We start from the raw sequence: 18250 nt of genomic DNA on the forward strand, positions 1-18250 counted from the left end.
GAAAAATCGAATTTTTACAGAAAAGTGTCCACCATGCACTTGCATTGCACTATTATTAGAATAGTAGAATAGAATGATATACAAATGGATGCAAATCATATATGTATGTAACTGTTATTTTAATATAATTATATAACAACAAATCAGTGTATACTGATTTGTATCACTACAATATAATACATGTAGTTATTACGGTGAAGTTGAATTTCCTGTCATTTATTCATCATCCACGCACGAACTTGTCTCAGAAAAAAATATATCTCTGTACATTAACCTCAGTTTCAGGTAAAGAGATATGTTTTTTTTTTCTGAGACAAGTGCTTTTGACCATCCTCAAGAACTTGTGGTCATCCGATGTTCAGTACTTCAGTACTTTGATTAAGCATGCTTGTGTTGTTAAATCATCCTCTTGATATTTACCCATCATTTTCTTTTATCCATTACAAATGCAGAGAGATTAAGAGAATGGGTGTAATTACTGTGATTCTATATTTGCAAATTATCATCATCATTTCACTCTATTATGTCTAAAACAAGCAAGAGGCTCTCAAGAGCCTGAATCGCTCACTTGTAATTTTTGCTTAAATCTTTCATCAATGATTATTTTTGCTTTTTAATTTAAAAATTCCGTTGAAATGTTCTTTGTATCTGTCATATTTTCTTCAAAAGCATAGAAATACATTTTACCCCTATGTTCCATTTTAGCCATAGTGGCTATGTTTCTTGACGTACAAGAAAATAAAATACCAAATTTATACCAGATACTCTGAAACTCATTCAGCCCAAGTTTGATTGAAATTGATTCAGCAGTTTCAAAGGAGAAGATTTTTTAAAGTAAGCAAACTAAATGAACAAATTGTGAAAAATTGTCTATAAAGGGCAATAACTCCTTAAGGACACATTTGACAATTTTGGTTATATTAACTTATTTGTAGACCTTACTTTGCTGAACATTTTTGATGTTCACAGTTTTTCTTTATCATTAATAATATTCAAGATAGTAACCAAAAACTGCAAAATTCCTTAAAATTACCAATTTAGTGGCAGCAACCCAACAATGGACTGTTAGATTCATCTAAAAATTTCATGGCTGATAGAACTTGGCCTAATGAACATTTTAACCTCTCATCAGATTTGCTCTAATTGCTTAAGTGTTTGAGATATAAGCCAAAAACTGCATTTTACCCCTATGTTCTAATTTTAGCCATGGCGGCCATGTTTTTTGACGAAACAGAAAATAAAACACAGTCTTTATTCTAGATCCCCAAAGGATCATTCAGCTTAAATTTGGTTGGAATTGGTTCAGTAGTTTCAGAGGAGAAGATTTTTTAAAGTTAGAAAGCATGATAAACAAATTGTGTAAAATTGTCCTTAGAGGGCAATAACTCTTTAAGGGGTAATTGACAATTTTGGTCATATTTAACTTATTTGTAGATCTTACTTTGCTGAACATATTTGAAGTGTACAGTTTATCTTTATCATTAATACTATTCAAGATAATAACCAAAAACTGCAAAATTTCCTTAAAATTACCAATTTAGTGGCAGCAACCCAACAATGGGTTATTAGATTCATCTGAAAATTTCAGGGCTGATAGAACTTCACCTAATGAACACATTTACCACAGTCAGATTTGTTCTAACTTCTTTGGTTTTTTAGATATAAGCCAAAAACTGCATTTTACCCCTATGTTCTATTTTTAGCCATGGCCGCCATGTTTTTTGACGAAACAGAAAATAAAACACAAACATTATTCTAGATACCCTAAGGATCATTCAGCTTAAGTTTGGTTGGAATTGGTTCAGTAGTTTCAGAGGAGAAGATGCGTGAAATAGTTTACACCAGACGGACAAATACGACGGACGCCAAGTGATGGCTAAAGCTCACCGTTCCACAGGAACGGTGAGCTAAAAAACATCCTTTTTCTTTGAATTTTAAAATGTCAGTATCTCTATAGGTGGTTACAATTAGTTATGCTTTACAATGACAGAAACTATCTATTTCTCTTGTAAACATTATATTAAATATTGTTCTACAACAAATATATTTCGGTGCACATTCTATATGTTTCTTGAATAATTGGCATTGGCTATACTGGTTAAAAGATTTGAAAGCCAATATTCTCATGGTAGTGTGAGTAGCTGAGACATCCAGTTCCCTACCCTTTTCATATACAATGTATTTTGAATAACAAAAATACATATTCTATCATGTGGGTCTCATTGGGGGGGACTGATCCTGGATCCCGCTTATTGTTTTGTCAGATTCCCTTATCCCGCTTATCATTGTAATAATTACGCGTGTAATTTCACATCCTGCCTGACTTCGTTTCCCGTTTTCACGCTTAATAATTTGACTTTCACATGTCATGCTTACAAAAAATCGGCCAATCGCTTGTCATGCTTAAACCCCAATGAGACCCACTATCATATATGTTTTCCACAAAATATATGTTTAGCTATCATTATTACACTATTTCATTGAGAGATAAATAGATTTGACAAAAATCTGATGCATTTATGACTGAGGTTTAAATGGCATCAGTGAAAAAATCAACATGTGATTAATTTTAGATATTTATGATTCCATCAGCAACATCCCAGCGCCTCATTCCCACCAATCATTACAAAGTAAGTTTTTTCTGATAAGGGTATACACAAATTACATGCTAGATATTGCATATTTACCTTTGCAAAGTGGAAACATCACTATTTGCTGCAGCATATATTAATCTGCAGGTCCTATAATCATCATTTTCTGTGTCCATTAACTCCTATCATATAATAAAATATATATAAAAGAAGAATGTTTCTGAGGACAGGATGCCCTTGCTCAAGTGTTGCAATTTTACAAGTTAAAATAAGGCATAACTCTAGAACAGTAAATGACTCTGCCCAAATTCGAACTCTCTATGTGTGGTATAATTCTTAGCATTGTGTATGAGTTATATAAAAATTTGCAATTCGTCTGTCATTAGATCACATGGCCCTTCAGAGCTAATGACTGATGATTAGCATGTTTCCCTGAAATAAATATAAATAGTCAGGCATGGATTCAGGAATAAGCACATATGATAGTTTCCTAGTTTTGTTGAATTGATATCAAAGATAAGCAATAATGTAAATCATAATGTTTTATCTGTATAACAGTGATATTGATTTTATGGGCCTATGTTTTCCAAATAACATGTTTATCAATTTTTTATAAAGATAGGGGAGATTCACAATTGAATCAGTTCTTAATTGGTCTGTTGTGATACTTACTGGGCAGTGATTCAAAAATTCATTATAAACAACCTCCATTGCAGAATTTTTTGCTGCTTCCCAAGGAGTAATGTTCCATCTGAATAAAAAAATATTAAAAATTGATATAATTGTTTAAACTTATCAAGCATTTTTACACAAACTACTTGACCATATGTATTTATTCAAACATTGAAGATTGTCATAGTTGGTTGGTTATCCCTACCCTGATAAATCAAACTCACTTCAATAAAAAATCCCAAAAGTCCAAGATAAAAAAATATAAATCTTAAAACATTTAACTTGATTTATCGTACCAAGTGTTGAATTACGGACCTATGGATGGATGGACAGACCGATATTGGTATACCATAATACCTCCATTCTTTGACATGCATATAAAACTTCTAGGCTGTAAAACTTAAAAAAAGTGTGATGAAAAATAAAGAGTGGAAGAAGACAGATGGATGGACAAGGTGAATGCAATATAGCTAGCAAACCTAGAGTTGGGAGTAAAATAAAAATTTTCTATAATGCATAATGTAGAAATCAGTGGTATCAACTTTCCTTACTTCCAAAGTGTCTGTAGGTTGACCTCACACAAATCTATATGGTAAAGAAAATAACAAACCTATCTCCCCCATTCTTTGCAATCCCTTGTTGGTCACATTTTCCTAACAGGAATTTAACAATATGTTCCTGGTTATCACTGACTGCAATATGAAGTGCTGTTCGTTTGTCATAATCACAAGCATCCATTTTGTAACCACACTCCTTGAAACTGTCATTAAATTAAAAAAGGTAAAAGGTGAAAAAAAAGTATTTCTAGTATAAAATGAGTACTTTCTACAGATATCAAAAAGAGCAGGATAAATTATTATAAAATAAAAATCAATATAAAAGCAATTTTACTATTGATAAATCCAGTCCTAACCTGTGTATCCTCTTGGTGATGAAGAGCTTTACATAAGGACATTTGCTTACATTGAAATCAATCTGTAGCCAAACTTTATTATAACTTTTTTTATTACAATTCAAATCACCATTTTGATTCCAATAAAAGTATTTACAAACATCTTTTAGTGTTTTTGCAATTGAATGAAAAATTGTTTTAAACCTTCCTTTTGACCAATATATCATAGGAAGCAAACATTATACAAAAAAATAAACAAACAAAACACATAGTTTGAAGGTCTCTTCAGTGCTAATTTCATTTTCCGAAACACAAATCTTACTGTCTCATCCTTTTGATATCCCCTCTAGATGCACAGTTTAGAAGCCGAACAATCTGAACATCTTCTGGTGGCAGATCCTCCTATAACACCAAGAAAATTTCAATTTAAATTGATGAGCTGTAAAAGTGTTAATCCTACCAATACTGAGGTGATGCATTAATGATTACATAATATTGGAGAAATATACTTTAGAAACACTTGTGTGTACCTTACATGTAATAAATTAAAGTATAATAGAATAATTTCATGATGAAACTGCAAACATACTATAATTTTTTAAATTCAAGATTTTTTTTCATCAATAATTGTTTATATAAATACAAAGTTTCCTACAGAAAAGAAATACAATTTAATTAGTGTATATCAATAGACATATAACAGTTGAGATTCTTATTCACTATATATAAACATAAAGCCTTAAATGTTTATCCTTTAAATTGCAATAAATTCTTTTCAACAAAATTGGTAAGGGGTTCCCCGGAACCCTGTGTCTCGCCTAGCTATTGCTTCAGACATTATCTCTTACCCAAATCATAAAAAAGTTTCAAAAAATTCTATGAATTGACAAAGTATTTAATGTGTAACAAACTTTAACCCCAGACTGTATCTACTTGTTAATTGTAAAATCAAAGCCTTAAAGGCTGTTAAAGCAATTGCTGCCTTGTTAATGTTTTTGTGACTTTTATTTTTCATCCACATGTATAAGAATTAAAGCTGACAGTAGACTTGTCTAGTGAGAAGTAAGGATGTTTTAACTTTATATCAAAACAAAAAAAGACTTATCAAGCAGAAAGTCATTTTTACCATGTTTTACATTTCCCAGGGGGACGACATGTTTACCAGGCTAACGGTGGAGTCAAATATATTTGCAGAAACATATAACTCACGAAGAAATCATAATGGATTATCCCCTTGTAGAGTGTTTATAACTGGGCAATAATTTCCAGGCTTCATTATCTTTATTGCTTTAATTTTAATTATATCATAATTGATTTAAATTTAACTATTCAGTTGAAGATTTCAACTTTCGTGACGCGATGTTCTATTGAACTATAGTTTTCTTTTCATAATAAGAATCATTCATTCATACATAAGATTAAAGATTTTGAAGATGGGACCAGCTTCTGAAATTTTCATGAAATGCACGTTAACTATGGATTAACCTGTGAACTGGCTTATGCTTTACCAATTTCATCACTAAGGCCAGAGTTTTTTTAATTTGTTGGTTTACTGATTTTTCACACGAAAGTCAGTCGGAGAAAAAAAAAAAAAAAAAAAAATCTAATAAGACAGAAACATGTAAAATATATATATATATTTGAACTTACTAAAAATATTTTAATAATGCTACTTTGTCATCATTTCTTAAATCTAAGTCCCAACCACTATTGCTCAGCTGATATGTGCCATTGTCATATAATTTCAAAAAGGGGGAACATGAAATTAAATTGTCATTTCACAAACAAGAAAAAAACAGCTCCACGTTGCTTTAATAATTTATCAACATTGTGAATAATGATCTTCAAGCTCGAAAACATGTCAAATAAAATTGCAAACACGTCGACTTTACCAGATCCATGTAAAAAAACGAAGAAGACTCGTCCACTGGAAAGACAAGGATATCGGTTTCATCCTTTGTGATGCATTCCCGTTTTTGATATCCAAATGGACGAACTTTTTTTTCAATCTATGAAACAAGAAAATTCCACGTTTGGACCGATCCATTTCATCTATAAGATGATCGATAAATCTTACGGAATTAAGACAAAAAAGGAAAACTCACCTATTTTTATGTGTTTTTAACACAGGTTTCTTTCCGCAAACAAAATTACAAAGTCAGTTATGTTCGTCTTTTTTTAGATTACAGATAATAATTAGGGTTATTATGACATTTGACACTGTCATTATATCATTTGGTTACAGAGTGGAGTCAGTATCAACAGCAATTAAAATAACAGGGTCCCTTATTTCATGGAAGTATTAAAAACATTGTAAGAGTAATTAGAACGTGTAAACTGTGCTACTTTTAATTAAAAACAAATAATGCGAGACAAGATTACATTACTATAACGTGTGTAATGATTTTACGATAATTTTATGAATGAACAATAATTTTATGAATGAACAAGAGCAACTTGACCTCTTCAAAAAAGAAACACGAATTAAACAACATAAAACCGTATAAGAGATAATTCAGTCAACAACTGAAATGATTCAATATTTTGTTGAAACATCACAAAACGCAGGTATAAAAATGCACTTTTTTCACTCGGACTTCTATGTTCTTTGATAGTCAAATGGTTGTCCCCTTACATACAATCAAAGCACTGTAAGCGCTATATGCAGTTAACCAAAAACCAAGGCAAACGTAATTATGAATACTGTGGCAGTGTTGCTTCATTTTTTTTTTTTTAAAGATTTGAAAGAACAAACATTAAACATTTGTATATTGTACATGTATGTTTATTAAATGTATTGATTATTAAGGCAAATTAATTAATATTTTATCAAGATTTTCAAAAGCAATGCATATATCAATGTATATTTTTAATGATGAGTTTGCAGTGATACAAGTTCGCAATGATTGCAGTTGTTCTAGTTGGTAGTTAACGTTGGTACCAGTTGACTTTTGGTGGTACAAATTGACGTAGTACAAGTTTGTAATAGTATGAATAGACTTGCTTCCCTGGCAGGAACACTGAGTTTGGGTTCTACAGTACAAAAGTTATGAGACACAAATCAGCCAAAGGTTTACTACTACAGGGATCAAAGGTGAGGTCTGATTGACCTGCCCAAAGTAAATGTAAATGACCCTTACCTTCACCAAGTCCATGATGTCACTCCATCCCAAGTTTGGAATAAAATGACAGGTTGTTATAAAACAGTTGGTCAAACATTCTTGGGCTTTACACTGCTTGAAAGATTTATATATTTTCTTTATATATTTTCTTTAAAATGAACAATAAATGAAAATTTTTATAGACCCAGAAATAATTCGAAAAATAATTAAAGTAAATTCAATTAATCTAGACTTATTTTTGCATCAATTAAATTTTATAATAAACAAGAAATAATTGTAACAGGATGCTGTTACGAAGTCTTCCAAACAGAGCTCCCATACATCGTCAATCCCATGGTTGCCTGACATTGGGCAAAGTCCAGTACAAATTGGTTAGGTCTAGTAAAGTGATATGCATATGTGATGCCTAGGAGATTGACCTTGTATGTCATTCAAATTTTCTTAAAATGACGAACAGGAATAAATATGGTTTAGGGGTGGGTATCTCACCGTTTACAAGTTCTCAAAAAAAAAAAAGGGGGGGGGGGGGGGGGGGGGGGGTGTTCCCCAGGAGACTCACCCTTTATTTCATTTGATTTAGTTTATTGTCCCATACAAGAATATATATGGTTTCAGGGTGGGGATCTCAATCGTTTACAAGTTTTCAAAAAGAAGGGGGTGGGGATGACCCCCGTGGACTCCCCCTATATTTGATTTGATTTGATTTATTGTCCCATACCAGAATATATGTGGTGTAGGGGTGGGGATCTCGACCGTTTACAAGTTTTCACAAAGAAGGGGGTGGGTTATCTCCAGGGACTCCCCTATATTTCATTTGATTTGTTATCTTGTCTCATACATGAATATATGGTTGAGGGGTGGGGATCTCGACAGTTTTCAAGTTTTCAAAAAGAAGGGGGTGGGGTGACTCCTGTGGACTCCCTTATATTTCATTTGATTTGTATTATTGTCCCATACAAGAATATATATGGTGTAGGGTTTGGGATATCGACCGTTTACAAGTTTTCTAAAAGAAGGGGGTGGTGGTGACCACAGGGACTCCCCCTATGTTCATTTGATTTGTTATCTTGTCCCCTACAAGAATATATACGGTTTAGGAGTGGGGATCTCGACCGTTTACAAGTTTTCAAAAAGAAGGGGTGGGGTGATCTCTGTAGACTCCCCTATATTTCATTTGATTTGTTTTATTGCATGGCCAATACAAGAAAATATATGCAGTAGGGGTGGGGATCTCGGCTGTTTACAAGTTCTCAAACAGAAGGGGGTGGGGTGATGCTGTGGATTCCCCCTATATTTCATTTGATTTGTTTTATTGTCCCATACAAGTATATATATGGTTTAGGGGTGGGGATTGCAACGGTTTACGAGATAAAAGCACATTTTCAAATTGAAGGGGATGGGATGACCCCAGGGACTCACCCTATATTTTATTTGATTTGTCCTGTTATCATTACTGAAGACTGTGTGTGTCTATCACTTACTGTTTTCAAGTAAAGGAGCTGCCATTTGATTTTATGAGGGGGGGCTAGGATGAAAAATTTTGTCCTGCATTTATTTTTAGTTGTAATCTCTGTCCTGCCTTTTTTTTTTTAGTTTATCCTGATTTTTTTGTACATAAATTGTCATCCTGCCTTTTTTTTTTTTTTGCAAAGTGTCTCATCCTGCCTTTTTTTTTACTAAAAACTCCTGTCCTGCCTATTTTTTTCAAATTTCATCCTAGCCCCCCCCCCCCCCCCCCCCATAGAAATCAAATGTTAGCTCCCTAATAGTCATTTGAAAATTGAAAAAAAAATTGAAAAAAAATAAAATCCCATAGGGTTCTATAGTAAACCCCTCCCTTATTAAGGCCCCTCAAAATACCCCTAAATAGACCCCAATGCACAAACAAAAGATTGATGGCTACGCTAGACATGTTAGTCTTACATTTTATGAAACCCTAAGTAAATCTGACAAGCGGTTCAAGTTGTCTTTTTAGACGGTCCGAGTGGACTCGGTCCGACTTGTCTCGGGGACGAGTTGTCCACATTTCGTAAAACATCCCACTAACGTCGATTTTCGGATTTGTTTCATTCATAAACAACAACAACTTTGGCAAGTCAGTGATAAACGGAATCATATAAAAGAAAGGAATTTAAATGTGCATACATTTAATTGAAATCAATTAAATAATCACAATCTTCTTAAACATGTTAAACGAAAAGAACATCATGATTAACAAAACTTACTTTATAACATCAGAATACTTACTAGCTTACAAACTTACGGTTCGTGTAAGTTGAAATTACCGCCAACTGAGACTTCTACATATTTATAACTTTATTTCCTCTATCATAGAGATTTGGTGTACATGAACAATATTCCTGCACCTTTTGCCATTTGGGAAATGTAAACGACTTGTAATTAGAGATTTTCGGAAAGTATGAAAAAAGTGCCCAATTAGTTATTAATAACATATTAGCCAGCTAGATAATAACAATAGCACTTTTACACCATTTAGTGGGAAGAACACAAATCTAGGGTGGTAGCATAAGGCAGCTTAACTGCCTAAAAATACATCTACAAGAACATATGTTGAAATTTCTCAAATCCACTAATGTTTTTCAACAGTTTCAATCAATGTTTTGCATTAGAAAACATACATAGGTGTTTAAGAACGACAGACCAGGAATCTGCTAAAAAAAAATTTGGCTTGATCTGGGCAGAGTCTCTGGTCTGGGTCACAAAGATGGCCATACGCTATAGCATGAAAGCAATTGCTTTAAAAAGCTAAGTCCATTTATCAGTAAAATACAGAAAAATGAAAATAAATATTTTCAAAATTTTGCTCTGGATACTGTATTTTGGTCATAAACAAGCTTCTGTCAAAATTTCATAAAATTCCATGTAAATTTGACAAATTTATTGATGTCTAACGACAGAATCTAGGATCGCTATGTCTCGCTTTCGCTAAATAAATTTCGCAGGCTCAACAAAAATGAAATACAATATTATCATAACACTTCAAGAGCTTCAACGAAATTAAACATTGAAAAGAAAGGTAAAATGTTAGTTTCTTTCAAATTTATGTTAAATTATGTGTTGCATTCTTTAAAAATACACAGTGATCAAACTTCTTTGTTTACATAGCAACAAAATATTTTCCCTGACCGACTATTGTTATCCATAAGGAAAAAAACAGCTGTTTCAGAAGTTAAGATAACCCTGCTGTATGCATACTGAAATTGTTGCAAGAATAAAATAGAATAATTAAATGGCATTTAATCAGAAATCAGTGAAATGATCCTGCCAAAAAAAAAATCAGAGGAACCTTAATTCCAACAATTTGAGTAAACAATACAATCAAAAGGGAGCTTAATTTCACCAAACAAATGAAATATTTTATACAAGTTTCATAAAACAGTCTAGCAAATGCACAATGTGTTGATAGACAGATGCACAGCAGTATACCACCGCATGTCCTGTCTTAAACAGGAATATAAAAGTTGCCTTAATTTTGAAGTTCTGTAAGTCTGAAAAAGCAAATCCAAAGATATTCAAAACTAAAAAGAAGCACAATTCACAACAGTGTAAAGTCTAATTCAAAGGTGAATTGATTAAAGCATACAGCTATTGTACAACATGTGAAAATCACCTTTAATTTTATTGTTAGAGTTCCATAAATCTGGAATGACAAATTGGAAAATAAAACAAACAGAGAGGGAGATTATCATTCACAATGAAAAAAAATGTAACGTTTGAGGTTAATTAAATTCAAGCAGTTAAACATATTGAATATATGAAAAAATCCCCATATATCTGATGGATAAAATCTCATAACTATGGTGGCTAATAATGGCCATTTCATGTTTTCACCTTTTCGCCTTTCATATTCTATAGGATGAAAATGCGAAAATGCGAAATGGAAAAGGCAAAGTGGAAAACATGAAAAGGCGAAATTATTTCACTTCTCGATTTCACGTTTTCAACTTCGCATTTTCATGTTTTCGCAATTTCGTGTTTTTTGACTTAGAGTTTTAGCGTTTGTCAATTATCGCCCACTTCTGTCAATCGTTTCGTATCTTTAATCTGATTGGATAATGTTTAATTTTTGAAGATAACCTGACTGGATTATATATTATTTTCAAGTACTATAAATTTTTACAATAAGTACTTATGTATGTACTTATAAAAACAAAAATATCTTTATTTAAAGAGAGTTACTCATTTGGATTAAACCAATTTTCAGTTAAATAGTTCAATAGATCATGGAAGTATTGTATTGGGAAACTGTAACAAGTTAACAATGTATACCACAGTTGTTTTATTTTTGTTATAATTGTATAAATATATATATATTCTTTATCTTTGCATAAAGGTAGATTGAATATGTTTTATTCATGTAGTTAACATTGTATGTAGAGAGCCTTATTGAAAATTGGTTTAATCTAAATGAGTAACTCTCTTTAAATAAAGATATTTTTATTATTATTATTACATACATAAGTACTCGTTGTAAAAATTTATAGTACTTGAAAATAATATATAATCCAGTCAGGTAATCTTCAAAAGTTAAACATTATCCAATCAGATAAAAGATATGAAATGATTGACAGAAGTGGGCAGTAATTGACAAACGCGAAAACGCGAAATCTCAAAAACGCAAAGTTAAAAAAGTAAAAATGCTAAGTCAAAAACGCGAAATAGAGAAGTGAAATTATTATAGAGTAAGTATGTTATTTGTGAAAACTTGTCTTCAATAGGACATTTAGACTCTAGAGTCTGAAATGATAAACAGATAAATTTAAAAATTGATAGGGAATTTTCTTGTCTTTATTTCAATATTTCATACAAGTTTTGTGATAGTTGATTGAAACATCCTCTGGTATTTTTATGGCGTATGGATGTCTGACAGATGGACAGACGAATGAACAATGGTATAATATTTACATTTTGCCTTTGCAGGACAATGTACAAAAAATTTAAAACAACCATTGACCTAATGACCCATAAATCAATAAAGGTCTTCCTCACCCCCATTGGGCAGTATCCAACCATTATCTAACCAAATCATACACATTTGATTCAAAAGATAGCATCCTAAAACATCAAAAAGATATTCTAAGACATCCAAACTAGAGGCTCTCAAGAGCCTGTGTCGCTCACCTGATTCTACTTTGGTTTTGGAAATCATGTAAAAATAGATTAAAATCATAACAGATACCCTAATAATGAGTGAGGCCAAATTTGGTTTAATATTGGTCCTGTAATTTAATAAAAAATCCTGGTGGCCATCTTGAACAGTAAATCGGCAACAAAGTAGCAACACTTAATCAGCACCTCATAAGAAACATTTATGCCATGTTTTGGTTTCATTCCATTTAGTGCACCTCTAGAAGAAGCATTTGTATGTATTTCCTATAGGGTCTTATGTTAAAGGAAGTCCCCCCATTGGCGGCCATCATGGATGAAGGATCAGCTTCAAAGTAACAAAACTTAGTCAGCACCTCATAAGGAACATTCATGCCATGTTTGGTTTCAATCCATTCAGTATGTGGTTCTCTAAAAGAAGACATTTGTATGTATTGTCCATAGGGTCCTTTGTTAAACATTGTCCCCATCTGGCAGCCATCATGGATGAAGGATCAGCTTCAAAGTAACAACACTTGGTCAGCACCTCATAAGGAACATGCATGCCATGTTTGATTTCATTCCATTCAATGGTTCTCTAAAAGAAAACATTGTACGTATTTCTCATAGGGTCCTATGTTAAACTAAGTCCTCCGCTGGCGGCCATCTTGGATTATGGATCGGCTTCAAAGTAACAACACTCGGTCAGCACCTCATAAGGAACATTCATACTATGTTTGGTTTCATTCCATTCAGTGGTTCTCTAAAAGAAGACATTTGTATGTATTTCCCATAGGGTCCTATGTTAAACTAAGTCCCCCGCTGGCGGCCATCTTGGATTATGGATCGGCTTCAAAGTAGCAACACTCGGTCAGCACCTCATAAGAAACATTCATGCCATGTTTGGTTTCATTCCATTTAGTGGTTCTCTAAAAGAAGACATTTGTATGTATTTCCCATAGGGTCCTATGTTAAACTAAGTCCCCCGCTGGCGGCCATCTTGGATTATGGATCGGCTTCAAAGTAACAACACTCGATCAGCACCTCATAAGGAACATTCATACCATGTTTGGTTTCATTCCATTCAGTGGTTCTCTAAAAGAAGACAATTGTATGTATTTCCCATAGGGTCCTATGTTAAACTAAGTCCCCTGCTGGCGTCCATCTTGGATTATGGATCGGCTTCAAAGTAACAACACTCGGTCAGCACCTCATAAGGAACATTCATACCATGTTTGTTTTCATTCCATTCAGTGGTTCTCTAAAAGAAGACATTTGTATGTATTTCCCATAGGGTCCCATGTTAAACTAAGTCCCCCGCTGGCTGCCATCTTGGATTATGGATCGGCTTCAAAGTAACAACACTCGGTCAGCACCTCATAAGGAACATTCATACCATGTTTGGTTTCATTCCATTCAGTGGTTCTCTAAAAGAAGACATTTGTATGTATTTCCCATAGGGTCCTATGTTAAACTAAGTCCCCCGCTGGCGGCCATCTTGGATTATGGAATCGGCTTCAAAGTAACAACACTCGGTCAGCACCTCATAAGAAACATTCATGCCATTTTTGGTTTCATTCCATTCAGTGGTTCTCTAAAAGAAGACATTTGTATGTATTTCCCATAGGGTCCTATGTTAAAATAAGTCCCCCGCTGGCGGCCATCTTGGATGATGGATCCGCTACAAAGTAACAACACTTGGTCAGCACCTCATAAGGAACATTCATGCCATGTTTGGTTTCATTCCATTCTGTGGTTCTCTAGAAGAAGTTCAAAATGTAAAAAGTTAATGCCGACGACGGACGACGCCGGACGCCAAGTGATGAGAAAAGCTCACTTGGCCCTTCGGGCCAGGTGAGCTAAAAAGGAATAAAACTTGCTTGCTAGTATCAAAAGAGGAGATGCAATTTGAGTTTTCACAATTACAGGTAAACATTTGTCTACATCAAAAGCAAGAATCAAAAATAATACTTTGTAGGACAAAAATTAAAAACAATAAAATAATGTACAAAGATCAAACAAATGAGAGGAGACATATTTAACTACAAAACAACTTTTCATCAAAGATTCAGTAGGTAAGCTTTTATGACCCACAAAAGTATATGTGATTTACTTTATATGAAAGGTCAACAATACTTTGTAACATCTATTTGTTGTAGAAATAAATGTGTCATAAGGATTAGAACTTATTTTCGTGTTTAAGTAGTCTGGGACTGGACTATGCTTAGATGTTTATATCTTTTTGACTTTGGACTTTGCTAACTTAAAGAATTGAACATTGTGGGCCATTTTACTGTATTATTTGTTGGCAAGCCTCTTCTATAAAAAAAAACTAGAGGCTCTCAAGGGCCTGTGTCGCTCACCTGTATTTACTGATGCTTTGGAAATAATGTAAAATAAGGTTAAAATCATAATTAATAGTATTAGATATTAGAGATTATAATGATATCTAAGATAAAAACAAAAAACTGCAAAATTTTTGTAAAATTACTAACTCAGGGGCAGCAACCCAACAACGGGTTGTCAGATTCGTCTGAAAATTTCAGGGCAGATAAATCTAAATCTGATGAACATTTTTGCCACCTGTCAGATTTGCTCTAAATGCTTTAGTTTCAGAGATATAAACCAAAAACTGCATTTTACCTCTATGTTCTATTTTTAACCAAGTCGGCCATGATGGTTGGAAGGCGGGGTCATCAGACAAATTTTTTAAACTTTATACCCTATTAATGATTATGGCCAAGTATGGTTAAATTTGTCTCAGTAGTTTCAGAGAAAAAGATTTTTGTAAAAGATTACAAAAATTTACGAAAAATTGTTAAAAATTGACTATTAAGGGCAATAACTCCTAAAGGGGTCGACTGACAATTTTGGTCATGACAACTTATTTGTAGATCTTACTTTGCTGAACATTATTGCTGTTTACAGTTTATCTCTATCTATAATAATATTCAAGATAATAACCAAAAACTGCAAAATTTCCAAAAAAATTACCAATTCAGGGGCAGCAACCCAACAACTGGTTGTCAGATTTGTCTGAAAATTTCAGGGCAGATAGATCTTGACCTGATAATCAGTTTTACCCATGTCAGATTTACTCTAAATGCTTTGGTTTCAGAGATATAAGCCAAAATCTACATTTTACCCCTATGTTCTATTTTTAGCCATGGCGGCCATCTTGGTTAGTTGGCGGGGTCATCGGACACATTTTTTAAACAAGATACCCTAATGATGATTGTGGCCAAGTTTGGTTTAATTTGGCCATGTGGTTTCAGTAAAAAGCTAACGATGACGGACGACGGACGCCATGTGATGAGAAAAGCTCACTTGGCCCTTCGGGCCAGGTGAGCTAAAAATGAATGGAAAATGTGTCCATGGGGCACAGATGATGACTCTGCTTGCATATAAAGTTATAAAGGGACATAACTCAAGAACGGTAAAAAGGACACAACCAAAATTCAAACTTGATCTGTGTTTTGTGGTAATAACCCTTTTGTCATAACATTTGGTTGAGGCAAACTAAAGTTAGAGAAGGGAAACTAATTTTTGGACGTGTGTGGCGGGAGCATAATAAATGGAGAATGTGTCCATGGGACAAAGATGATGCCCCCGCTTGCATATAGCATTATAAAGGGACATAACTCAAGAACAGTAAAGGAGATGCAACCCAAATTAGAACTTGATCTGTGTTTTGTGGTAATAAGCATTGTGTATAAGTTTCATAACATTTGGTTGAGGCAAGCTTAAGTTAGAGAAAAAAACTAATTTTGGGACATATGGACGGATGGACAAGGGTAACACATAATGCCCTCTCCAGTGGGGTAGGGGCATAAAAATGCAAGCACTTTTAGGATACATGTATCAAAAATATTTGTTAATGTGTTTAAAATGACCTAATACTAAACAGATAATAATTGATTGATTAATTGGTTTCACTTTCTTGATTCTGAAATATATGATTTAATTTTGCAATTATATATTATATACAAAATTGTATTAAATTAAATGCTTTTAAGAGCAAGAAACACTCACTTGACAAAAAAAAAATGCCATAACATTTACATTACATGTTTGCTTATTTGTAGATCTTTTCTCTCTATCTCTCTATCTGTTATAGCAAATTTCTGAAAATGCCAAAAAAGGTGATAATAGTCATTTAAGGGAAAATATCCTATAAGGAATCAACAGAAGTTTTCAGCTGATTTACAAGAAATCTTATCTTGCTGATCATTATTCTGCTTGTGATTTCTCTCTATATATTATAGTTTTTTAAATAATAGCCAAGAATGGAAAAATCTAAATGCATGTTATCATTTAAAGGCAGCAACTCCTATAAGGAGTCAATCAACAAATCCTACTAATATTTGAAAAGATGTCATTATGTAATGAATAACTCTATCATTACACAGTATATCATTTATGTATTTCCATTTTTCACCATCTTGCAAGCATGAACTGTGCTCTACTTCGATTTTAAATAAAATATATTGTAAAAAGAAAGCATCTTTTGAAAAATGAAAATACTACATATATGCCTAATCATTTTACTACATATAGCTACTATATATTAGCAGATATAACTGTTTGATGTTAAATTAGGATTGTAAATCATGATTTGTGCCTCATTTATATACAATACCTTTGGTTTGGGACTGTTATTCTATGAAAGAAAACAGTATTTGTTAAACCTTCAGTTTAATAAAAGCTATAGCACTTATACCTAATGCTCCTTTTATAAAAATGAAATTATAGAAGATAATAAAAAATACACTATCTTATTTTTATTTTTATATTTTTTCTGAAGTTCTGTATCAATATATTCAGTTAAGGGCATACGATACAGTTTTGATCCCACAGTGATTATTTTACATAAATTTGCATACAAGCTATTTTTCACTTAGTTAATTCAAATATGTAACAAAAAATATACCTTCATTTTCTAAATTCAGACATAAATGGGATTGAAATTTCAGACATTTACTTAAAATTTCAGTTTCTTGTACATTTCTATCCTTTTGACAGACATACTTAACTTTCAATGTTCATGACATTTTTGTTTCAAAAGGTAAACACATGCAGATTTTTGTAAAACGATTAGGAATATATTCTTTATCAAAATATGCTCTTAATTTGCATAACAATTCTTTGAAAATAATTAATTTTCATTAAAATTTATGTACTCGTTTTCAAGCTAATGATTAAAATCCCTTGAAAATTGCGTCTTTTTCCGATAAGTCGCAGTCTGACATCGCGAAAAATAACATATTACCTTAGCAACGTCATTACCTCCACTGTAACTGTATCGTATGCCCTCAAGTTACTTCCCTTGCTTGGTTTCCAACTTCTAATACATAGAAAGCCATCCCGATATAGCTATCCTGAAATTTTTATTTATCCCACATGACCTTTCATGTGCATACTATTTGCATGTACTAATGTATACTGTATTCTGTATTATGAAATTTTTCTTTTATCATGAAATAAATTATCTTTCCTTGATTGTTTTTATATCTTTTCATGGTATTGTGCATCACAAGAAAAGTTTCTGATTATATTTAAACCAGTCTCATTCATGAAAAAAAAAACCCACATCCTACATTGTATAGTCTAATCCCTCAGTCTGGAAGACAATACACTGTTAACACAGAGATATGTCTCACCTTTTTGTAATTTTGATAATGCAAATCTTGAAATTAAAATAGCAATACTTTAACATGTAAGTTATGCATATATTCAAAGTCAATGAACCATGACTGATGGTACATAGCAAAACAATCTCCATGGAAATGAGATGTGCCAATGCTAATACAACTCCATAACAAATACCATTAACTAATCATAAGTCGTTCTCTTTAAACAAACCTAAA

General features: G+C 32.8%; 1 protein-coding gene across 1 annotated transcript in view; it reads right to left on the reverse strand.

Moving 5' to 3' along the window:
• The window catches only part of LOC127736920 (uncharacterized), a 94027-nt gene that overhangs the window by 12797 nt on the left and 62980 nt on the right, over positions 1–18250 (reverse strand). Inside the window, exons 17-21 of the mRNA XM_052247486.1 lie at positions 17023–17043; positions 4478–4557; positions 3874–4023; positions 3264–3342; positions 2688–2773 (exon numbers count right to left, since the gene is read on the reverse strand). Coding sequence (XP_052103446.1) covers positions 2688–2773; positions 3264–3342; positions 3874–4023; positions 4478–4557; positions 17023–17043 — 416 coding nt within the window. The remainder of the gene's footprint in view (positions 1–2687; positions 2774–3263; positions 3343–3873; positions 4024–4477; positions 4558–17022; positions 17044–18250) is intronic.

Source organism: Mytilus californianus, unplaced genomic scaffold, assembly GCF_021869535.1.
Source record: "Mytilus californianus isolate M0D057914Y unplaced genomic scaffold, xbMytCali1.0.p SCAF_4, whole genome shotgun sequence".
In the NCBI taxonomy this organism is placed as follows: domain Eukaryota; kingdom Metazoa; phylum Mollusca; class Bivalvia; order Mytilida; family Mytilidae; genus Mytilus; species Mytilus californianus.